The sequence below is a fragment of the Salvelinus alpinus genome, chromosome 1, assembly GCF_045679555.1.
Source record: "Salvelinus alpinus chromosome 1, SLU_Salpinus.1, whole genome shotgun sequence".
In the NCBI taxonomy this organism is placed as follows: Eukaryota; Metazoa; Chordata; class Actinopteri; order Salmoniformes; family Salmonidae; genus Salvelinus; species Salvelinus alpinus.
Genome location: NC_092086.1, coordinates 21,801,143 through 21,823,925, shown reverse-complemented (window position 1 = coordinate 21,823,925; position 22,783 = coordinate 21,801,143). Strand labels below are relative to the sequence as shown.

The following is a 22,783-nucleotide window of genomic DNA, read 5'->3' as shown; positions in this document are numbered from 1 at the left end:
GACAGCAGAGGAGAGGACAGCAGAGGATAGGATAGTAGAGGACACTAGAGAAGAGGAGAGGACAGTAGAGGAGAGGACAGTAGAGGAGAGGACAGTAGAGGAGAGGACAGTAGAGGAGAGGACAGCAGAGGAGAGGACAGCAGAGGATATGATAGTAGAGTACACTAGAGAAGAGGAGAGGACAGTAGAGGAGAGGACAGTCGAGGAGAGGACAGTAGAGGAGAGGACAGTAGAGGAGAGGACAGTAGAGGAGAGGACAGTAGAGGAGAGGACAGTAGAGGAGAGGACAGTAGAGGAGAGGACAGCAGAGGAGAGGACAGCAGAGGAGAGGACAGCAGAGGATAGGATAGTAGAGGACACTAGAGAAGAGGAGAGGACAGTAGAGGAGAGGACAGTAGAGGAGAGGACAGTAGAGGAGAGGACAGCAGAGGATAGGATAGTAGAGGACACTAGAGAAGAGGAGAGGACAGTAGAGGAGAGGACAGTAGAGGAGAGGACAGTAGAGGAGAGGACAGTAGAGGAGAGGACAGTAGAGGAGAGGACAGTAGAGGAGAGGACAGCAGAGGAGAGGACAGCAGAGGAGAGGACAGCAGAGGATAGGATAGTAGAGGACACTAGAGAAGAGGAGAGGACAGTAGAGGAGAGGACAGTAGAGGAGAGGACAGTAGAGGAGAGGACAGTAGAGGAGAGGACAGCAGAGGAGAGGACAGCAGAGGATAGGATAGTAGAGGACACTAGAGAAGAGGAGAGGACAGTAGAGGAGAGGACAGTAGAGGAGAGGACAGTAGAGGAGAGGACAGCAGAGGAGAGGACAGCAGAGGAGAGGACAGCAGAGGATAGGATAGTAGAGGACACTAGAGAAGAGGAGAGGACAGTAGAGGAGAGGACAGCAGAGGAGAGGACAGCAGAGGAGAGGACAGCAGAGGATAGGATAGTAGAGGACACTAGAGAAGAGGAGAGGACAGTAGAGGAGAGGACAGTAGAGGAGAGGACAGTAGAGGAGAGGACAGCAGAGGAGAGGACAGCAGAGGATATGATAGTAGAGTACACTAGAGAAGAGGAGAGGACAGTAGAGGAGAGGAGGGAAGGGAGAGGGATTGAGGAGGATCCAGAGCGGGTTAGTCCAGCGTGGCCACATCCCAGAGGTCTGGGTGTGGGGGGGGACTATTGTTTTCTAAAAAGGGGGTAGGAACTGAACTCACCGCTTCCTGCAGCAGTTGCTCCAGTGAGTAGATTCTTGGGCGGTTTCCTCTCTCCCCGTCAATAACAATGCTGTAGCTGGAGATTGAGAAAGAGGAGAAAGAGGAGAAAGAGGAGAGAGAGGAGAGAGAGAGAGAGAGAGAGAGAGAGAGAGAGAGAGAGAGAGAGAGAGAGAGAGAGAGAGAGAGAGAGAGAGAGAGAGAGAGAGAGAGAGAGAGAGAGAGAGAGAGAGAGAGAGAGAGAGAGAGAGAGAGAGAGAGAGAGAGAGAGAGAGAGAGAGAGAGAGAGAGAGAGAGAGAGAGAGAGAGAGAGAGAGAGAGAGAGAGAGAGAGAGAGAGAGAGAGAGAGAGAGAGAGAGAGAGAGAGAGAGAGAGAGAGAGAGAGAGAAAACTATTTTCAGCTGTTTGGGTATTATGCATGCCTGGTTTCACGTGTCACTGTCCCACTCCTCCGTTCCACTTTTTATTGCCTGCTGCCGGAGCAGCATTATCGACACTCTTCTGCTCAGTGTGAGCTGGGTGAGAGAAGACATGGAGTTATGTAACAGAGAGAGAGAAGGAGGAGAGAGAGGGAGGAGGAGGAGGAGGAGAGAGAGGGAGAAAGAATGAGAGTGTAAGGAAGAGAGAGCGCTCTGCAGGGGGTGTGTGGACTCCTTCTGGAGTGAGAGGCTAAGATGCCAACACTGAGTCACTCACTGCAGAGAAGACCAACCATGGCTCCCAGCCACTGAGGTAGTGGTGGCTGATACTGTATATAGTGTGTGTGCGTGTGTGTGTGTGCGTGTGTGTGTGTGTGTGTGTGTGTGTGTGTGTGTGTGTGTGTGTGTGTGTGTGTGTGTGTGTGTGCACTCACTAGTGTAAGTTGCTCTGGATAAGAGTGTCTGCTAAATGACTGAAATGTAAAGGTATAGTTACATGTCAGGCAGCTCCAGTGTGTGGACCCGGGCTGCGTACAGAAGTTCATCCTCCTTGGAGATCAGCACACTGAGTCCATCTGTCAGCAGCTGTTGGGTCAGGACACAGCTGGGGGCTGCTGGGTAAGGCGTACACAATCATTTAATGAAAGACAGCACACATCAACAGTGTGTATGGAAGTGCATATTTGTTCCCTTCTATCTTGTCTGTGTGTGTGTGTGTGTGTGTGTGTGTGTGTGTGTGTGTGTGTGTGTGTGTGTGTGTGTGTGTGTGTGTGTGTGTGTGTGTGTGTGTGTGTGTGTGTGTGTGTGTGTGTGTGTGTGTGTGTGTTTAACTTATGTTGTGGTAATCAGAAGTCCTCACAAGGATAGTAAAATGAGGGAAATTCAGACAAGTGGGGACATTTTCCGGTCCCCACGAGGAAAAATGCTATTTTAGGCTTAGGGGTTACGTTTAGGGTTAGAATTCAGATTAGAGGTTTGTGGTTAAGGTTAAATGTAGGGTTAGAGTTAGGGTTAAGTTAAGGTTAGGGTTAGAGGTTAGGGTTAAGTTAAGGTTAGGGTTAGAGTTAGGGTTAAGTTAAGGTTAGGGTTAGAGGTTAGGGTTAAGTTAAGGTTAGGGTTAGAGGTTAGGGTTAAGTTAAGGTTAGGGTTAGAGGTTAGGGTTAAGTTAAGGTTAGGGTTAGGTTAGGGTTAAGTTAAGGTTAGGGTTAGAGGTTAGGGAAATAGGATTTTGGATGGGAATCAATTATTTGGTCCCCACAAGGATAGTAACACAAAACTGTGAGTGACAGTGTTCCCTCCTCACCTAGTGGACTCCTGGGGTTGTGAGGGTATGACGGGTTACTGTCCTCATCCCCCTCGGAGAAGCTGCTATCATCCTCGTCCATCTGAAAGCCCTCGTCTGCCGCCATGCTCTCTAGTAGACGGCTCACTGCACGGCCCTTGGGCTGGGGGGAGGAGAGAGAGAGAGATAGTTAGTTAGCATGTAACTCAGAGATTGACACTAAACACTACATGTACAGTATGTCCCCTGGAGGTAGTCATTTTCCCTGACATAGTTTCACTCCTCCACATAAGAAGGTGCGATCCACACTCCCCCAATCCCCCCCATTTCCTGGCCCCCAACCCCCTTCACACAGTTACTCAGCAGGGAGGGAGTGGGATGTGGTCTGGTACTATATCCATGGTGATAGAGCACATCACTTTGAATTCCAGGCTGTCAGATGCTAAATGCTTTGACATACCGGTACATACATATAGCGTCATACAGCCTACGAATGTAGGACCTACCAAAGGCAAATCAGATCAGCCAAATGAAAGGTTAGAGGTTAGAGTTGAGCAATGAGGGCTGATTGAGTGATTCTGATTACCTGTTTGTTTCGGATCCTCCTCCCCCTGCAAGTGTTGTCGTCACTCTGAGGTGATTGGACACCGCCTGACCAGCAACCTCTCCTCTGTGACATGTGACCAGGAAGAGAGGTGTGAGTGAGTGAATAAATGAGTGTGCGAGTGTGTGTGTGTGCGCGTGTGAGCATGTGTGAGTGTGCGTGTGTGTGGATCTCTGCATGGCTAGTTAGCGCTACAGTATGAATCATCCCAGTGTGAGGAGAGAAAGGCGTCAGGTTATGTCATGGTTATGTGAGAGATCGAGTTACAGATTGAAGTTGTGTAATTGTCTAAATTCTAAATGTTTCAGTATATTCACTTTTAGATAAAAAAGGTCTATCTAGAACCTAAAAGGTTTTTTTGGCTTTCCCCATAGGAGAACCTTTTGAAGAACACTTTTTGGTTCCAGAAAGAACCCTTTTGGTTCCAGGTAGAAACCTTTTGGGTTCTATGTAGAACCCCTGCCACAGAGCGTTCTACATGGAACCACAGAGGGTTCTTCTATGGGGACAGCCGAAGAACCCTTTTGGAGCCCTTTTTTATATATAACTTCACATGTTCTAAGAGGTTGAAGTTGTGTCATTGTAACTTGGTTCAGTTTTGCATTTTCCCCCACTAATGGTTAAGGTTATGATTTGGATAAGGGAAGCTGATCCTAGATCTGTACCTAGGCAGTGGTGTAAAGTACTTAAGTCGTTTTTTGGGGTATCTTTACTTTACTATTTATATTTTTGACAACTTTTACTTTTAATTCACTACATTCCTAAAGAAAATTATGTATTTTTTTACTCCATACATTTTCCCTGACACCCAAAACAACTAGTAACATTTTCAATGCTTAGCAGGACAGGAAAATGGTCAAATTCACACACTTATGAAGAGAACACCCTGGTCATCCCTACTGCCTCTGATCTGGTGGACTCACTAAACACACATGCTTAGTTTGTAAATTATGTCTGAGTATTGGAATGTGCCCTGGCTATCCGTAAATTTTAAAAACAGAAAATTGTGCCGTATGATTTTCTTAATATTAGGAATTTTAAACGATTTAGACTTTTACTTTTGATACTTAAATATATATGTATTAGCAATTCCAGTTACTTTTGATACTCAAGTACATTTAAAACCAAATACTTTTTGACTTTTACTCAAGTAGTATTCTACTGGGTGACTTTCACTTTAACTTGAGTCATTTTCTATTAAGGTATGTTTACTTTTACTCAAGTATGACAATTGTGGACTTTTTCCACCACTGTACTTGGGGAAACTTCACCTGGACTGATTCCATACATCACATACAAACCACTCAGGTGCATATCAATGACTGAATAATCCTGATCTCTAGGACCCTGTGAATAGCTAGCTTTTCGCTGGAGCGACTGGTTAAGATTCTTCAGGAGGGCGGTCAGGTGTGTTTGTGAGGCAGAGGTCCTGGGTTAGAGCCTTAGTATGAGCCGAATCAGGAGGAAGCTGTACTCGCCAAGCAAGCAGGGTGACGTCCTTAACACTAACCTTGTTAATGGGTCCCCTCAGCATGGTGCTCTTGCGTGTGGCCCTCTTCAGCCTCTCACTGGTGGTGGGGAAGGTGACCGGCCCCATGGTCCTCCGGTAGAGGCTGCCCCTGGTCCCTAGGCTCTCCCGGCGAGGCTCCTGGGGCCTGGGTCCACCGGCCCTCCTCACCTCCTCTGACTGGTCCTGGTACTCTGGGTGCTTCTTGGCTGCAGTGACCATGCCAAGCCTACAGGGGGCCCTCTTTCTCACCTTCACCTCTCCCTCTGCCCCGGACAGACTCTGGGAACCTGCATGGTTCAATCAAAAATTATATTTAGTAATACTACATTTAGTATTTTAGTCATTTAGCATTCTAATTCAGTGTGACTTACAATCCAATTAGTGCTTCAACTAAAGGTAAAATAACCTCATATTACAGTCGTTGTAAGTTCCTCAAAAAAGCCACAATCTGTAAAATCAGTGCCAGGAAGAAAAGACAGGTATGAGTGTGGAGGGGCAGTGGTAGACAGGTATGAGTGTAGAGGGGCAGTGGTAGACAGGTATGAGTGTGGAGGGGTAGTGGTAGACAGGTATGAGTGTAGAGGGGCAGTGGTAGACAGGTATGAGTGTAGAGGGTCAGTGGTAGACAGGTATGAGTGTAGAGGGTCAGTGGTAGACAGGTATGAGTGTAGAGGGGCAGTGGTAGACAGGTATGAGTGTAGAGGGTCAGTGGTAGACAGGTATGAGTGTAGAGGGTCAGTGGTAGACAGGTATGAGTGTGGAGGGGCAGTGGTAGACAGGTATGAGTGTGGAGGGGCAGTGGTAGACAGGTATGAGTGTAGAGGGTCAGTGGTAGACAGGTATGAGTGTAGAGGGGCAGTGGTAGACAGGTATGAGTGTAGAGGGGCAGTGGTAGACAGGTACGAGTGTGGAGGGGCAGTGGTAGACAGGTATGAGTGTGGAGGGGCAGTGGTAGACAGGTATGAGTGTAGAGGGTCAGTGGTAGACAGGTATGAGTGTAGAGGGGCAGTGGTAGACAGGTATGAGTGTGGAGGGGCAGTGGTAGACAGGTATGAGTGTAGAGGGTCAGTGGTAGACAGGTATGAGTGTAGAGGGGCAGTGGTAGACAGGTATGAGTGTAGAGGGGCAGTGGTAGACAGGTATGAGTGTGGAGGGGCAGTGGTAGACAGGTATGAGTGTAGAGGGGCAGTGGTAGACAGGTATGAGTGTAGAGGGGCAGTGGTAGACAGGTATGAGTGTAGAGGGGCAGTGGTAGACAGGTACGAGTGTGGAGGGTCAGTGGTAGACAGGTATGAGTGTAGAGGGTCAGTGGTAGACAGGTATGAGTGTAGAGGGGCAGTGGTAGACAGGTATGAGTGTAGAGGGGCAGTGGTAGACAGGTATGAGTGTAGAGGGGCAGTGGTAGACAGGTACGAGTGTGGAGGGTCAGTGGTAGACAGGTATGAGTGTAGAGGGGCAGTGGTAGACAGGTACGAGTGTAGAGGGGCAGTGGTAGACAGGTACGAGTGTAGAGGGGCAGTGGTAGACAGGTATGAGTGTAGAGGGGCAGTGGTAGACAGGTACGAGTGTAGAGGGTCAGTGGTAGACAGGTATGAGTGTAGAGGGGCAGTGGTAGACAGGTACGAGTGTAGAGGGGCAGTGGTAGACAGGTATGAGTGTAGAGGGGCAGTGGTAGACAGGTATGAGTGTAGAGGGGCAGTGGTAGACAGGTATGAGTGTAGAGGGGTAGTGGTAGACAGGTATGAGTGTAGAGGGGCAGTGGTAGACAGGTACGAGTGTAGAGGGGCAGTGGTAGACAGGTATGAGTGTAGAGGGGCAGTGGTAGACAGGTATGAGTGTAGAGGGGTAGTGGTAGACAGGTATGAGTGTGGAGGGTCAGTGGTAGACAGGTATGAGTGTGGAGGGTCAGTGGTAGACAGGTATGAGTGTAGAGAGGCAGTGGTAGACAGGTATGAGTGTAGAGGGGCAGTGGTAGACAGGTACGAGTGTAGAGGATCAGTGGTAGACAGGTATGAGTGTAGAGGGGCAGTGGTAGACAGGTATGAGTGTAGAGGGGCAGTGGTAGACAGGTACGAGTGTAGAGGGGCAGTGGTAGACAGGTACGAGTGTAGAGGGGCAGTGGTAGACAGGTACGAGTGTAGAGGGGCAGTGGTAGACAGGTACGAGTGTAGAGGGGCAGTGGTAGACAGGTATGAGTGTAGAGGGGCAGTGGTAGACAGGTACGAGTGTAGAGGGGCAGTGGTAGACAGGTATGAGTGTAGAGGGGCAGTGGTAGACAGGTACGAGTGTAGAGGGGCAGTGGTAGACAGGTACGAGTGTGGAGGGTCAGTGGTAGACAGGTACGAGTGTAGAGGGGCAGTGGTAGACAGGTATGAGTGTAGAGGGTCAGTGGTAGACAGGTACGAGTGTGGAGGGTCAGTGGTAGACAGGTATGAGTGTAGAGGGGCAGTGGTAGACAGGTATGAGTGTAGAGGGGCAGTGGTGCAGTGGTAGACAGGTATGAGTGTAGAGGGGCAGTGGTAGACAGGTACGAGTGTAGAGGGGCAGTGGTAGACAGGTATGAGTGTAGAGGGGTAGTGGTAGACAGGTATGAGTGTAGAGGGGTAGTGGTAGACAGGTATGAGTGTAGAGGGGCAGTGGTGCAGTGGTAGACAGGTACGAGTGTAGAGGGGCAGTGATAGGGGAGTCAATGTGCTCTCTGAATTTGTAAGGTAGGAACTAAAAGTTGATGTGGTACCGACGAACAGATATTGTATATTATCAGTCCTGAACCAGTGTTCCTTTCTCTTTTCTCTCTTTTCTCTCAATCAGGAATTAGAATAAGATTGTAGACCAGTAACGACCCCACAGACTAAAACAAAACAGATTATTTTCCTGTACATGATTATAATTATAATATATATATATTTTAGGGGATATAGATGTTTATAGTACCATGTACCTTGTGAGCATCAGTATTTGTGTATGACAAATATTTAGTAAACATTGTAAACATGTCAAAGCTGACCAATGTTATTGAGATTCTTAATTTTGGTGACATAAATTAAGTAGCGTAACTCTCTCTCTCTCTCTCACGCACGCACGCACGCACGCACGCACGCACGCACACACACACACACACACACACACACACACACCAAGCCTGTCTTCTTACCGTAAAGCTCCTGCCTCTCTTTTTTGTTCCGGGCTTTCTGATTGGCCTCCAGCTTGACGACAGACGAGGGGGATGGACCAGTCACAGTGGAGCATGAAGAGACGTCTCGGGAGGGTTGTGCTTTGATGTCTTGTCCTTCGTCACTGTCATAACTTCCTTCCTCTTCTTCGTCTTCTAAAGAGAGAACAACAGACATAGCACTGTGTCTAAATCCAGCCTGTTTACTTCCTCCAACAGACTTCCTTTGCTTATCATTAGAAAGCTTTTAGAGGCTTGTATTTCCCCAAAACTTGTTTTCTACATTCTAACATTTAGCAATTACCTCGTTATCTTGTTGTCTTCCTGGAGGAAAACAAATAACCATTCATAATGATGAGATACCAGGAGCTTCTGACTGTTGTTCTCTGGGGCTGGGACCTGAAGTGTGTCTGGAGTACTGAGCTCTGACTGATTGTCTGTGTGTGTGTGTGTGTGTGTTTGCATGCATATGTGTGTGTGCACGTGGTGTGTGTGTGTCTCTGTAGCCTGTAACTGCACTGTGGTCCAGCCTGCTTGTCTCCATGGCTTGTCAGAGCCTCTCACAGGCAGCTGTACACAGCTGTGGCCTAGCTTCTTACACACACACACACACACACACACACACACACACACACACACACACACACACACACACACACACACACTAGCAGAGGTGTCGGGTGTCCGCGCGCTGCCGACCCCACTCGTCATTTACGAGGCGTTCATCAACACGTTCTCACTCACCTCTGAACACTGACAGGGATCACTTTCAGATGAATTAACAAATTAACAAAACTCACACGGGGGCGCGTGCGTGTTTGTGTGTGTGTGTGTGTGTGTGTGTGTGTGTGTGTGTGTGTGTGTGTGTGTGTGTGTGTGTGTGTGTGTGTGTGTGTGTTTTATTCCCTAACGTGTGTATAGAGTGCATGAGACAATGTGATATGACTGTAAATGCATCCTGTGCTCTATAGAAGTAGTTGACTAATGAAGAAGGTTGTTAACAAGCTTGATGACAGGTCAGAGGTGCCTTCCACACTTAGTGAAGGGTACAGTGTGCTGAGTGGAGGGTACAGTGTGCTGAGTGGAGGGTACAGTGTGCTGAGTGGAGGGTACAGTGTGCTGAGTGGAGGGTACAGTGTGCTGAGTGGAGGGTACAGTGTGCTGAGTGGAGGGTACAGTGTGCTGAGTGAAGGGTACAGTGTGCTGAGTGGAGGGTACAGTGTGCTGAGTGGAGGGTACAGTGTGCTGAGTGAAAGGTACAGTGTGCTGAGTGGAGGGTACAGTGTGCTGAGTGGAGGGTACAGTGTGCTGAGTGGAGGGTACAATGTGCTGAGTGAAGGGTACAGTGTGCTGAGTGGAGGGTACAGTGTGCTGAGTGGAGGGTACAGTGTGCTGAGTGGAGGGTACAGTGTGCTGAGTGGAGGGTACAGTGTGCTGAGTGGAGGGTACAATGTGCTGAGTGAAGGGTACAGTGTGCTGAGTGGAGGGTACAGTGTGCTGAGTGGAGGGTACAGTGTGCTGAGTGAAGGGTACAGTGTGCTGAGTGGAGGGTACAATGTGCTGAGTGAAGGGTACAGTGTGCTGAGTGGAGGGTACAGAGTGCTGAGTGGAGGGTACAGTGTGCTGAGTGAAGGGTACAGTGTGCTGAGTGGAGGGTACAGTGTGCTGAGTGGAGGGTACAGTGTGCTGAGTGAAGGGTACAGTGTGCTGAGTGGAGGGTACAGAGTGCTGAGTGGAGGGTACAGTGTGCTGAGTGGAGGGTACAGTGTGCTGAGTGGAGGGTACAGTGTGCTGAGTGTAGGGTACAGTGTGCTGAGTGGAGGGTACAGTGTGCTGAGTGGAGGGTACAGTGTGCTGAGTGGAGGGTGCAGTGTGCTGAGTGACGGGTACAGTGTGCTGAGTGGAGGGTACAGAGTGCTGAGTACCTGACCTGGCTGGCTTCCACCCAGTGGAGGATTCACTCTATGTAGGGGAGGTCTCTCCCCCTCCACCCAGTCACCTCAGCCCACTCACCCTGGTTGGAGGATTCACTCTCTGTAGGGGAGATCTCTCCCCCTCCACCCAGTCACCTCAGCACACTCACCCTGGTTGGAGGATTCACTCTCTGTAGGGGAGGTCTCTCCCCCCTCTAACCAGTCACCTCAGCCCACTCACCCTGGTTGGAGGATTCACTCTCTGTAGGGGAGGTCTCTCCCCCCTCTAAACAGTCACCTCAGCCCACTCACCCTGGTTGGAGGATTCACTCTCTGTAGGGGAGGTCTCTCCCCCCTCTAAACAGTCACCTCAGCCCACTCACCCTGGTTGGAGGATTCACTCTCTGTAGGGGAGGTCTCTCCCCCCTCTAACCAGTCACCTCAGCCCACTCACCCTGGTTGGAGGATTCACTCTCTGTAGGGGAGGTCTCTCCCCCTCTACCCAGTCACCTCAGCACACTCACCCTGGTCGGATGATTCACTCTCTGTAGGGGAGGTCTCTCCCCCCTCCATGGCTTCCTGACTCCTGGCTCGGAGGACCCTGGCCCTGGGCTGCTGCAGCCGTGCGGACCCCTGGACCCCGAGAGCTCCCCCCATCCCTTTCCTCCTGCCTCCACGCATCATCAGCGGGGTCCCCGTCCAGCCCTCCTGGCCCCCGCTGTCTGCACTGGCTGCTGAGAGAGAGAGAGAGCACACACAGAGTAAGAGTATAGCACCCGCCGGCCGGTTACATTGGTGCCGTGACTCAGATCGGTACACACCATAGAGATAGAATTACAACACTAGAATGGACTATGTAGGTCTAATAACTTAACTAGAGTGCAGCCATATTGTATTATTAATATTGTAGGTGGGCTATGGTAGTGTTTCTCTATGGTAGTGTTTCTCTCTATAGTAGTGTTTCTCTATAGTAGTGTTTCTCTATGGTAGTGTTTCTCTATGGTAGTGTTTCTCTCTATAGTAGTGTTTCTCTATAGTAGTGTTTCTCTCTATGGTAGTGTTTCTCTATGGTAGTGTTTCTCTCTATAGTAGTGTTTCTCTATGGTAGTGTTTCTCTCTATAGTAGTGTTTCTCTATAGTAGTGTTTCTCTCTATAGTAGTGTTTCTCTATAGTAGTGTTTCTCTATAGTAGTGTTTCTCTATAGTAGTGTTTCTCTCTATGGTAGTGTTTCTCTATAGTAGTGTTTCTCTATAGTAGTGTTTCTCTATAGTAGTGTTTCTCTATAGTAGTGTTTCTCTCTATGGTAGTGTTTCTCTATGGTAGTGTTTCTCTATAGTAGTGTTTCTCTATGGTAGTGTTTCTCTCTATAGTAGTGTTTCTCTATGGTAGTGTTTCTCTATAGTAGTGTTTCTCTCTATAGTAGTGTTTCTCTATAGTAGTGTTTCTCTATAGTAGTGTTTCTCTATAGTAGTGTTTCTCTATAGTAGTGTTTCTCTATGGTAGTGTTTCTCTATAGTAGTGTTTCTCTATAGTAGTGTTTCTCTATAGTAGTGTTTCTCTATGGTAGTGTTTCTCTCTATAGTAGTGTTTCTCTATAGTAGTGTTTCTCTATAGTAGTGTTTCTCTATAGTAGTGTTTCTCTATGGTAGTGTTTCTCTATAGTAGTGTTTCTCTATAGTAGTGTTTCTCTATAGTAGTGTTTCTCTATAGTAGTGTTTCTCTATGGTAGTGTTTCTCTATAGTAGTGTTTCTCTCTATAGTAGTGTTTCTCTATAGTAGTGTTTCTCTATAGTAGTGTTTCTCTATAGTAGTGTTTCTCTATAGTAGTGTTTCTCTCTATAGTAGTGTTTCTCTCTATAGTAGTGTTTCTCTATAGTAGTGTTTCTCTATAGTAGTGTTTCTCTCTATGGTAGTGTTTCTCTATAGTAGTGTTTCTCTATAGTAGTGTTTCTCTCTATAGTAGTGTTTCTCTATGTGTTTCTCTATGGTAGTGTTTCTCTATAGTAGTGTTTCTCTCTATAGTAGTGTTTCTCTATAGTAGTGTTTCTCTATGGTAGTGTTTCTCTATAGTAGTGTTTCTCTATGGTAGTGTTTCTCTATGGTAGTGTTTCTCTCTATAGTAGTGTTTCTCTATGGTAGTGTTTCTCTATGGTAGTGTTTCTCTCTATGGTAGTGTTTCTCTATGGTAGTGTTTCTCTCTATGGTAGTGTTTCTCTATAGTAGTGTTTCTCTATAGTAGTGTTTCTCTATGGTAGTGTTTCTCTATAGTAGTGTTTCTCTATAGTAGTGTTTCTCTATGGTAGTGTCTCTCTATAGTAGTGTTTCTCTATAGTAGTGTTTCTCTATGGTAGTGTTTCTCTATAGTAGTGTTTCTCTATAGTAGTGTTTCTCTATAGTAGTGTTTCTCTCTATAGTAGTGTTTCTCTATGGTAGTGTTTCTCTATAGTAGTGTTTCTCTATGGTAGTGTTTCTCTATGGTAGTGTTTCTCTCTATAGTAGTGTTTCTCTATGGTAGTGTTTCTCTCTATGGTAGTGTTTCTCTATAGTAGTGTTTCTCTATAGTAGTGTTTCTCTATAGTAGTGTTTCTCTATGGTAGTGTTTCTCTATAGTAGTGTTTCTCTATGGTAGTGTTTCTCTCTATCGTAGTGTTTCTCTATGGTAGTGTTTCTCTCTATAGTAGTGTTTCTCTATGGTAGTGTTTCTCTCTATGGTAGTGTTTCTCTATAGTAGTGTTTCTCTATGGTAGTGTTTCTCTCTATAGTAGTGTTTCTCTATGGTAGTGTTTCTCTCTATAGTAGTGTTTCTCTATGGTAGTGTTTCTCTCTATGGTAGTGTTTCTCTCTATAGTAGTGTGTCTCTATAGTAGTGTTTCTCTATGGTAGTGTTTCTCTATAGTAGTGTTTCTCTATGGTAGTGTTTCTCTCTATAGTAGTGTTTCTCTATGGTAGTGTTTCTCTCTATAGTAGTGTTTCTCTATGGTAGTGTTTCTCTCTATGGTAGTGTTTCTCTATAGTAGTGTTTCTCTATAGTAGTGTTTCTCTATGGTAGTGTTTCTCTATAGTAGTGTGTCTCTATAGTAGTGTTTCTCTATAGTAGTGTTTCTCTATGGTAGTGTTTCTCTCTATAGTAGTGTTTCTCTATGGTAGTGTTTCTCTCTATAGTAGTGTTTCTCTATGGTAGTGTTTCTCTCTATGGTAGTGTTTCTCTATGGTAGTGTTTCTCTATAGTAGTGTTTCTCTCTATGGTAGTGTTTCTCTATGGTAGTGTTTCTCTCTATAGTAGTGTTTCTCTATGGTAGTGTTTCTCTCTATAGTAGTGTTTCTCTATGGTAGTGTTTCTCTCTATGGTAGTGTTTCTCTATGGTAGTGTTTCTCTATAGTAGTGTTTCTCTCTATGGTAGTGTTTCTCTATGGTAGTGTTTCTCTCTATAGTAGTGTTTCTCTATGGTAGTGTTTCTCTCTATGGTAGTGTTTCTCTATGGTAGTGTTTCTCTATAGTAGTGTTTCTCTCTATGGTAGTGTTTCTCTATGGTAGTGTTTCTCTCTATGGTAGTGTTTCTCTCTCCACATCATATGACACCACTGCCATGTCTAAATAACGTCACAGTCCGTCACATAACTGAAACACAACATAGTGAGAAAACTCCAAAGGTTACAAATGAAATCAATCACCATGATTCTTACCTGTGTCACTCTGACCGCCGGACTCGTTGATGACTCGTCTGGACTCAGCCTTGGAGGTGGCCTGGCCTCGATGTCCATGGTGCTTGGGGGCAGAACTAGCCGCAGAGGCCGCCTCCTCCTTATCCCGTGGTCCCGCCCCCATCCCAGTCCTCTTCCCGCCCTGGGCCTTGTGCTGTCTGAGCTGCTGATGGGCCACGTCACGGGCCAGCTTAGAGCTGAGGACACTATTTCTGCTGCCATGCACTTTTATCTATGAGAACAGAGAGAAGAGAGATGAGAGAAATAGGAGGACGGGGGAGCGAGAACAGAAAGATAAATAGAGAGAGAGATGGAGTGAGAGAGAACAGAAAGATAAATAGAGAGAGAACAGAGAGAGAGAACGAGCAGAAAGAGAGAAATAGAAAGAGAGAGAGAGAGACTGTTACACCTCCGGACACAGCTGCCACACACAGACAGCCAGAGGGACAGAGCTCAGTTCAGCTCACAGACAGCCAGAGGGACAGAGCTCAGTTCAGCTCACAGACAGCCAGAGGGACAGAGCTCAGTTCAGCTCACAGACAGCCAGAGAGACAGACCTCAGTTCAGCTCACAGACAGCCAGAGGGACAGAGCTCAGCTCAGCTCACAGACAGCCAGAGGGACAGAGCTCAGTTCAGCTCACAGACAGCCAGAGGGACAGAGATCAGTTCAGCTCACAGACAGCCAGAGGGACAGAGCTCAGTTCAGCACACAGACAGCCAGAGGGACAGAGCTCAGTTCAGCTCACAGACAGCCAGAGAGACAGAGCTCAGTTCAGCTCAGACAGCCAGAGCTCAGTTCAGCTCACAGACAGCCAGAGGGACAGAGCTCAGTTCAGCTCACAGACAGCCAGAGGGACCGAGCTCAGTTCAGCTCACAGACAGCCAGAGAGACAGAGCTCAGTTCAGCTCACAGACAGCCAGAGGGACAGAGCTCAGTTCAGCTCACAGACAGCCAGAGGGACAGAGCTCAGTTCAGCTCACAGACAGCCAGAGGGACAGAGCTCAGTTCAGCTCACAGACAGCCAGAGAGACAGAGCTCAGTTCAGCTCACAGACAGCCAGAGGGACAGAGCTCAGTTCAGCTCACAGACAGCCAGAGGGACCGAGCTCAGTTCAGCTCACAGACAGCCAGAGAGACAGAGCTCAGTTCAGCTCAGACAGCCAGAGCTCAGTTCAGCTCACAGACAGCCAGAGGGACAGAGCTCAGTTCAGCTCACAGACAGCCAGAGGGACCGAGCTCAGTTCAGCTCACAGACAGCCAGAGAGACAGAGCTCAGTTCAGCTCACAGACAGCCAGAGGGACAGAGCTCAGTTCAGCACACAGACAGCCAGAGGGACCGAGCTCAGTTCAGCTCACAGACAGCCAGAGGGACAGAGCTCAGTTCAGCTCACAGACAGCCAGAGGGACAGAGCTCAGTTCAGCTCACAGACAGCCAGAGGGACAGAGCTCAGTTCAGCTCACAGACAGCCAGAGAGACAGAGCTCAGTTCAGCTCACAGACAGCCAGAGGGACAGAGCTCAGTTCAGCTCACAGACAGATGAGACAGATGAAGATCCACAAATGAAAAATATATTAACATGGAGAGCTGGGAATTTGACTCTTTAGAGTTTCAAATTAAAAATGAAAGTGTGAGTGTTTTGTACACACTTTGTTTCTTCTTTTATTGACACATTTCTAGTCATTAGAATCAGTGGCGGCTGGTGGGAGGAGCTATAGGAGGACGGGCTCATTGTAATGGCTGGAATGGAATAAATGAAACGGCATCAAACACATCAAACATATGGAAACCACATGTTCCATGTATTCCATTCCAGCCATTACAATGAGCCCGTCCTCCTATAGCTCCTCCCACCAGCCGCCACTGATTCTAATGACTAGAAATGTGTCAATTAAAATGGAAACAAAGTGTGTACAAAACACTCACACTTTAATTTAGCCTATTGGCTATCAGGGTAAACATAGATCACACAACATACAATATTTACATGACAACTAGCATAGTGGCTAAGATAGCATACGGTGTAACACAAAGGCTAGCAGGCTACATAGCAGTAATGGTAGAATACTGTATGGCGGGCTCAGAGAAGTGTTCAGTAACTATAAGGGTTTTCTACAGAGTGTGGAGCTGTTCTGGAGGGATAGAGGACAAAGAGATACAACTAAAGAACTCTGACCTCTGCCGCGCCGAGCCGCTCAAAGCCCCGATTGGACAGCTTCTTCTTCTTCCTCTGGGCGTCCCCGCCCCCTCCTCCCAGCAGGTCCTCGGGCGACAGGCCAAGTCCCGCCCCTAACGACCTGCCAGTCAAAACACGGGAGAGCATTCATTAGAGGAAGAAGAAGAGAGGTGGAATGAAAGCGAGGAAGACCAGAGGGGAAAGGACGGGTTGAGTCACCTCTCTGTGGGTTGTTATAGCTGACCAACAGAAGCAGACAAAACCCCGGAGCACTGCTCTCCCAAACCGGCACGCTTGAAAAATTGGGATCTAACGGGGCGAACCTGGGATTGTTGGAGGCCAGTGTTGGATAAGAAGCCGTAACGCTTTATCAAGGGAGTTCCCCCTGGCCTATACAAGCACAGAGAGACGCTTTGAAAGATACAGGGAATCTCTGAATGGTCTGAAGGCACGTTCTGCATTTGAATGCGGCTTCTATTGTTCTGGCAGTTGAATATCATAGCTCTCCAGTTACCATTTCCATATCAGTGCGGCTAGCAGCTCCTCTCCCCCTACAGAGTAGCAACATCACAGGGCTGGTTTAGAAACAGAGGGAAAATGCCCTTGAATATCCCCCTGGAAACCTGCCCGGCGACCACACAGATGCGAGCCAGGCCGTACTCAAACAAAAGATGAACTTCCCCTCTCCTACTGTGTGCACAGCCTTAGCCATGCCATCAGTCACGTCGACTGGGAGAGTTAGCAGCGGCCTAATCAGGATTGTGGATCGCCGGCTCAAAACCTTTCACAGTTAAAAGGGAAATCTCTATTACGCTGCGCTGTAAGTCCTCTGATGACATCATTACACGGGCTAGAATAGCACATGTGCCTCAGTCCATGTGTGTCTGTAATATGTGGCAGGTAAAAATGTGACAAACTGACTGTGTGTGTGCTTTTACTTTATACGTGCACATTGAAGTACATCTGTTATAGCAAGGAGAAAAGGAGGGAGGGAGAGAGAGAGGGAGAGAAATGGATGGAGGGAGAGAGGGATAGACTAGACGTGATGCAGGGCTGTGTGTGTGTGTGTGTGTGTGTGTGTGTGTGTGTGTGTGTGTGTGTGTGTGTGTGTGTGTGTGTGTGTGTGTGTGTGTGTGTGTGTGTGTGTGTGTGTGTGTGTGTGTGTGTGTGTGTGTGAGTGAGTGACAGGAGAATGGCAGTGGTGGCAGAAGTGTGAGCTGTCCCTGAGAGGCGGACCCCTTCGATCCCTTCCCTCCCTCACACGCTGACAAACAATGTGACAGAGCCCCTTCCCTCAGAGGACTGGCAGGGTGAAGAAGCACACAGCCCCACACTGACTAATTAAACACAGTTGATTTGCAGCTCCTAGTTGGTACACACACACACGCACACACACTCATAGAGATAAACACACACACACACTCACGCACCAACACACGCATACATACTCACAGAGATAAACACACACACACACACACACACACACACACACACACACACACACACACACACACACACACACACACACACACACACACACACACACACACACACACACACACACACAGTCCAATCAGAACAGCCAGCACCACAAAAGTGCCCAAGCAACTCTACCAAAGGAAATTGGTTTTACATAGCCCTCCTATGTAACACAACATTGGGCCAATCTGTCCCTGTCTGCACCATGTCCCATTCAAGAACACCCACGTTCCTGTAACTGCAGGCCAGTCATGGAGACATTACTGTAACTGCAGGCCAGTCATGGAGACATTACTGTAACTGCAGGCCAGTCATTGAGACATTGCTGTAACTGCAGGCCAGTCATGGAGGCATTACTGTAACTGGAGGCCAGTCATGGAGACATTACTGTAACTGGAGGCCAGTCATGGAGACATTACTGTAACTGGGGGCCAGTCATGGAGACATTACTGTAACTGGAGACCAGTCATGGAGACATTACTGTAACTGGAGGCCAGTCATGGAGACATTACTGTAACTGGAGACCAGTCATAGAGACATTACTGTAACTGGGGGCCAGTCATGGAGACATTACTGTACCTGGAGGTCAGTCATGGAGACATTACTGTAACTGGAGGGCAGTCATGGAGACATTACTGTAACTGGAGGCCAGTCATGGAGACATTACTGTAACTGGGGGCCAGTCATGGAGACATTACTGTAACTGGAGGCCAGTCATGGAGACATTACTGTAACTGGAGGCCAGTCATGGAGACATTACTGTAACTGGGGGCCAGTCATGGAGACATTACTGTAACTGGAGACCAGTCATGGAGACATTACTATAACTGCAGGCGAGTCATGGAGACATTACTGTAACTGGAGGCCAGTCATGGAGACATTACTGTAACTGGAGACCAGTCATGGAGACATTACTGTAACTGGAGGCCAGTCATGGAGACATTACTGTAACTGTAGCCCAGTCATGGAGACATTAATGTAACTGGAGACCAGTCATGGAGACATTACTGTAACTGTAGACCAGTCATGGAGACATTAATGTAACTGGAGACCAGTCATGGAGACATTACTGTAACTGGAGACCAGTCATGGAGACATTACTGTAACTGGAGACCAGTCATAGAGACATTACTGTAACTGGAGACCAGTCATGGAGACATTACTGTAACTGGAGACCAGTCATGGAGACATTACTGTAACTGGAGACCAGTCATGGAGACATTACTGTAACTGGAGACCAGTCATGCCCCTCCATCTCCCTCTCCACCCTCCATCTTCCCGTCCCTCCATCCATCCTTCCATCTCCCCCTCCCTCCATCCATCCCTTCGCTGTAGGCCCTGCCGCCTACTGCCCTTTCATTTCTGGTGTCACTGTCACAGGGCATCAGTGTCCCTGTGCGGCCCTGGCTGGGCGAGGGGTAGGAGAGGACTGGAGGGGAGAATGTGAGGGAAGGGGGCAGGGGTACACAGGCGGAAGGAGAGTAGAGTTGACATCGCAGTGGGAGAGCTGGGAGCACTATGGAACGCTGCCCGGAAACGGGAGGGAGGGAATAGAACTGTTGGCTGCTCTGGGGTGGCACTAAGCCTCTCCAAGGCTTCCATATGGACATTGATGACAGCACTAATTGAAAATTGACAACACAGAGACACACACACACACACAGATGTACACACATGCGAGTAGACGCAAACACACACACACATGGATGCACACACAGATGTATACATGTACACACAAGCACACAAACACATGTATGCACACACACACACACAGGCACACACACACACTCCAATCTGGATACCACCAATGAGCATTTACACACCGACATAGCAAAATAAAGATATGGGTGGCTGACGTTTGTGGGAACCATTTTAGTTTCTGTGTTTCCCTGGGACGAGCAATAACACCCACATCCAGATTAATTATTAATATTAATGTATTATTCATATTTTATTTCAGAATTTGGATAACAATTATGAGCTACCCACTGATTTATTAAAAACAAAAAAATATGTTTTAATTGAGAAGTAGGGATTGGTCTGATGCCCAAAAAGAAAGGAAATTCACATGAGCCCCACAAGGCCTACTGCACCCATGCTCTACCAAGGTTTTCCAGCACCACAAGGCCTACTGCACCCATGCTCTACCAAGGTTTTCCAGCACCACAAAGCCTATTCCACCCATGCTCTACCAAGGTTTTCCAGCACCACAAAGCCTACTCCACCCATGCTCTACCAAGGTTTTCCAGCACCACAAGGCCTACTCCACCCATGCTCTACCAAGGTTTTCCAGCACCACAAGGCCTACTGCACCCATGCTCTACCAAGGTTTTCCAGCACCACAAGGCCTACTCCACACATGCTCTACCAAGGTTTTCCAGCACCACAAGGCCTACTCCACCCATGCTCTACCAAGGTTTTCCAGCACCACAAGGCCTACTCCACCCATGCTCTACCAAGGTTTTCCAGCACCACAAGGCCTACTCCACCCATGCTCTACCAAGGTTTTCCAGCACCACAAGGCCTACTGCACCCATACTCTACCAAGGTTTTCCAGCACCACAAGGCCTATTGCACCCATGCTCTACCAAGGTTTTCCAGCATCACAAGGCCTACTGCACCCATGCTCTACCAAGGTTTTCCAGCACCACAAGGCCTACTGCACCCATGCTCTACCAAGGTTTTCCAGCACCACAAGGCCTACTGCACCCATGCTCTACCAAGGTTTTCCAGCACCACAAGGCCTACTGCACCCATGCTCTACCAAGGTTTTCCAGCACCACAAGGCCTACTGCACCCATGCTCTACCAAGGTTTTCCAGCACCACAAGGCCTACTCCACCCATGCTCTACCAAGGTTTTCCAGCACACAGCTTTGACCAACTACAGTAGCTATGTTGGTCTACTGTACTTTAAAACTATGTGTAGGCTGGTTGCTTAGGATTCAAACCTTCTCAAACAGCCTAATTCATACTCTTCGAGGAGGTGCTCCCACAATAATGTGATTTGTACAACATACAAGGTAATGTATTGCATCCTTCCCACTCTAAACTAAGACATTATCCCATTCCAATACCTTTAGAAGCGTTTTTTATTATATGAAAGCAAGCTTTTCTTTTATACTTATAACACCATCAGGGTTGATTGAATGAGCTGTTTTGCCTTGTAGTAATATAATAATACACGTTTACAATAGGCCTATATCTAGAAATACATACAGCCTTAATGATATATATATATATACACAGCTTATTTGTTTGTGCTCTGATTACACAAGTGTTCAGGTCAGCAGTTTACACAGATGACTTCAGCCATATGAAAAACCATAGCCAAATATAGTTAGCTAGCTAGCTACCTTCCTTTTGGTTCTCATCCAACTGGTGTTAGCTAGCTAGCTACAGCTGCTAGCCTTCTACTAGCTAGCTGCTACTGTTGCGCAGCAACCGAGTTGCTCGACCCGGTTTTAGAAGTCTGAGATACGGCTGAAAATATGTTAGCATTGTCAGAAATGCTACAAAAATGTAGCACCTCGTTGTTTTTTATTGGGCAGAAATGTGCACATGAGAGCAGTAAACTGAGATATTAATAAAAACTGTTGCACCTACAAACTTATTCAGTCCAAATGGATCTAAGTCTAATGGTCCCCTTTTAATCCGACGTCTAGAATTTGAGCTAATTTTGGGAGAGAAAAAAGTCTGACGACCCTAATGCTAACAACCCTGTCAAAAATCAGGTATAGTGGTTTTTGGAAACGGACAGACGGCTAATGACGAGAGGCGGTAGTGTGTTGTGTACCTTCAATCAAGTTGACTTGCAAATTGTCATCGACAGTGGTGTCATATTGGCTTAGATATGACGGTAGCGAGATTTGAATTTAACATTGTGCTTCAACCAATGCATGCGACTATAATTTGTCAGATAAATTGAGAGCAACGGGCTGTCAGTGTGTCTTGGCGGCTGTACGGCCCTGTGTGACTGACCCAATCTCCTCCTGACCCCTCTGACCCCCTGGCCTTAATGATGGGCCATGTCCCATTCCTGGAGCTGGGGAAGATTACAGGATAATTCACGGGACTCTAATTACAACCCCCACCAGCCCCCTTCCACCGCTCTCAGCTCCCCAGCACACCCCAGACTCCTCTGCCTCCCCAGCCCCTCTCTTCCCCCCCAGCCCTCCTGCTCCCTCAGCCTTCCTGCCCCCCCAGCCCTCCTGCCCCCTCAGCTCTCCTGCCCCCCCAGCCCTCCTGCCCCCCAGCCCTCCTGCCCCCTCAGCTCTCCTGCACCCTCAGCCCTCCTGCCCCCTCCCCTCAGCCCTCCCAGCCCTCCTTCCCCCTCAGCCCTCCTGCCCCCTCAGCCCTCCTGCCCCCTCAGCCCTCCTGCCCCCTCCCCTCAGCCCTCCCAGCCCTCCTGCCCCCTCAGCCCTCCTTCCCCCTCAGCCCTCCTGGCCCCTCTCTTTCCCGCCAGCCCTCCTGCCCCCCAGCCCTCCTGCCCCCCCAGCCCTCCTGGCCCCTCTCTTTCCCCCCAGCCCTCCTGCCCCCCCAGCCCTCCTGCCCCCCCAGCCCTCCTGGCCCCTCAGCCCTCCTGGCCCCTCTCTTTCCCGCCAGCCCTCCTGCCCCCCCAGCCCTCCTGGCCCCTCTCTTTCCCCCCAGCCCTCCTGCCCCCTCAGCCCTCCTGCCCCCCCAGCCCTCCTGCCCCCCCAGCCCTCCTGGCCCCTCTCTTTCCCCCCAGCCCTCCTGCCCCCCCAGCCCTCCTTCCCCCTCAGCCCTCCTGCCCCCTCCCCACAGCCCCCCCAGCCCTCCTGCCCCCCCAGCCCTCCTGCCCCCCCAGCCCTCCTGGCCCCTCTCTTTCCCCCCAGCCCTCCTGGCCCCTCTCTTTCCCGCCAGCCCTCCCAGCCCTCCTGCCCTCCTGCCCCCCCCTGCCCTCCTGCACCCTCTCTTTCCCCTCAGCCCTCCCAGCCCTCCTGCCCCCCCCAGCCCTCCTGCCCCCTCCCCTCAGCCCTCCCAGCCCTCCTGCACCCTCTCTTTCCCCCCAGCCCTCCTGGCCCCTCTCTTTTCCGCCAGCCCTCCTGGCCCCTCTCTTTCCCCCCAGCCCTCCTGGCCCCTCTCTTTCCCCCCAGCCCTCCTGGCCCCTCTCTTTCCCCCCAGCCCTCCTGGCCCCTCTCTTTCCCCCCAGCCCTCCTGGCCCCTCTCTTTCCCCCCAGCCCTCCTGGCCCCTCTCTTTCCCCCCAGCCCTCCTGGCCCCTCTCTTTCCCGCCAGCCCTCCTGGCCCCTCTCTTTCCCCCCAGCCCTCCTGGCCCCTCTCTTTCCCCCCAGCCCTCCTGGCCCCTCT

The 22,783-nt window shown here is 48.9% G+C and overlaps 1 protein-coding gene across 9 annotated transcripts in view; it reads right to left on the bottom strand.

Annotated features, from left to right (window-relative positions):
• The window catches only part of LOC139571262 (BAH and coiled-coil domain-containing protein 1), a 202,419-nt gene that overhangs the window by 22,804 nt on the left and 156,832 nt on the right, over window positions 1-22,783 (bottom strand). For 6 of the 9 annotated variants that reach the window (XM_071393974.1, XM_071393965.1, XM_071394010.1 and 3 more), the window contains 9 exons: window positions 15,978-16,098; window positions 13,785-14,034; window positions 10,624-10,833; window positions 8,169-8,342; window positions 5,015-5,301; window positions 3,487-3,570; window positions 2,922-3,063; window positions 2,115-2,232; window positions 1,203-1,278 (listed from right to left, as the gene is read on the bottom strand). In XM_071393974.1, the coding sequence (XP_071250075.1) occupies window positions 1,203-1,278; window positions 2,115-2,232; window positions 2,922-3,063; window positions 3,487-3,570; window positions 5,015-5,301; window positions 8,169-8,342; window positions 10,624-10,833; window positions 13,785-14,034; window positions 15,978-16,098 (1,462 nt within the window). The remainder of the gene's footprint in view (window positions 1-1,202; window positions 1,279-2,114; window positions 2,233-2,921; window positions 3,064-3,486; window positions 3,571-5,014; window positions 5,302-8,168; window positions 8,343-10,623; window positions 10,834-13,784; window positions 14,035-15,977; window positions 16,099-22,783) is intronic. The other 3 variants (XM_071394000.1, XM_071394037.1, XM_071393991.1) reach the window with 2 other exon arrangements.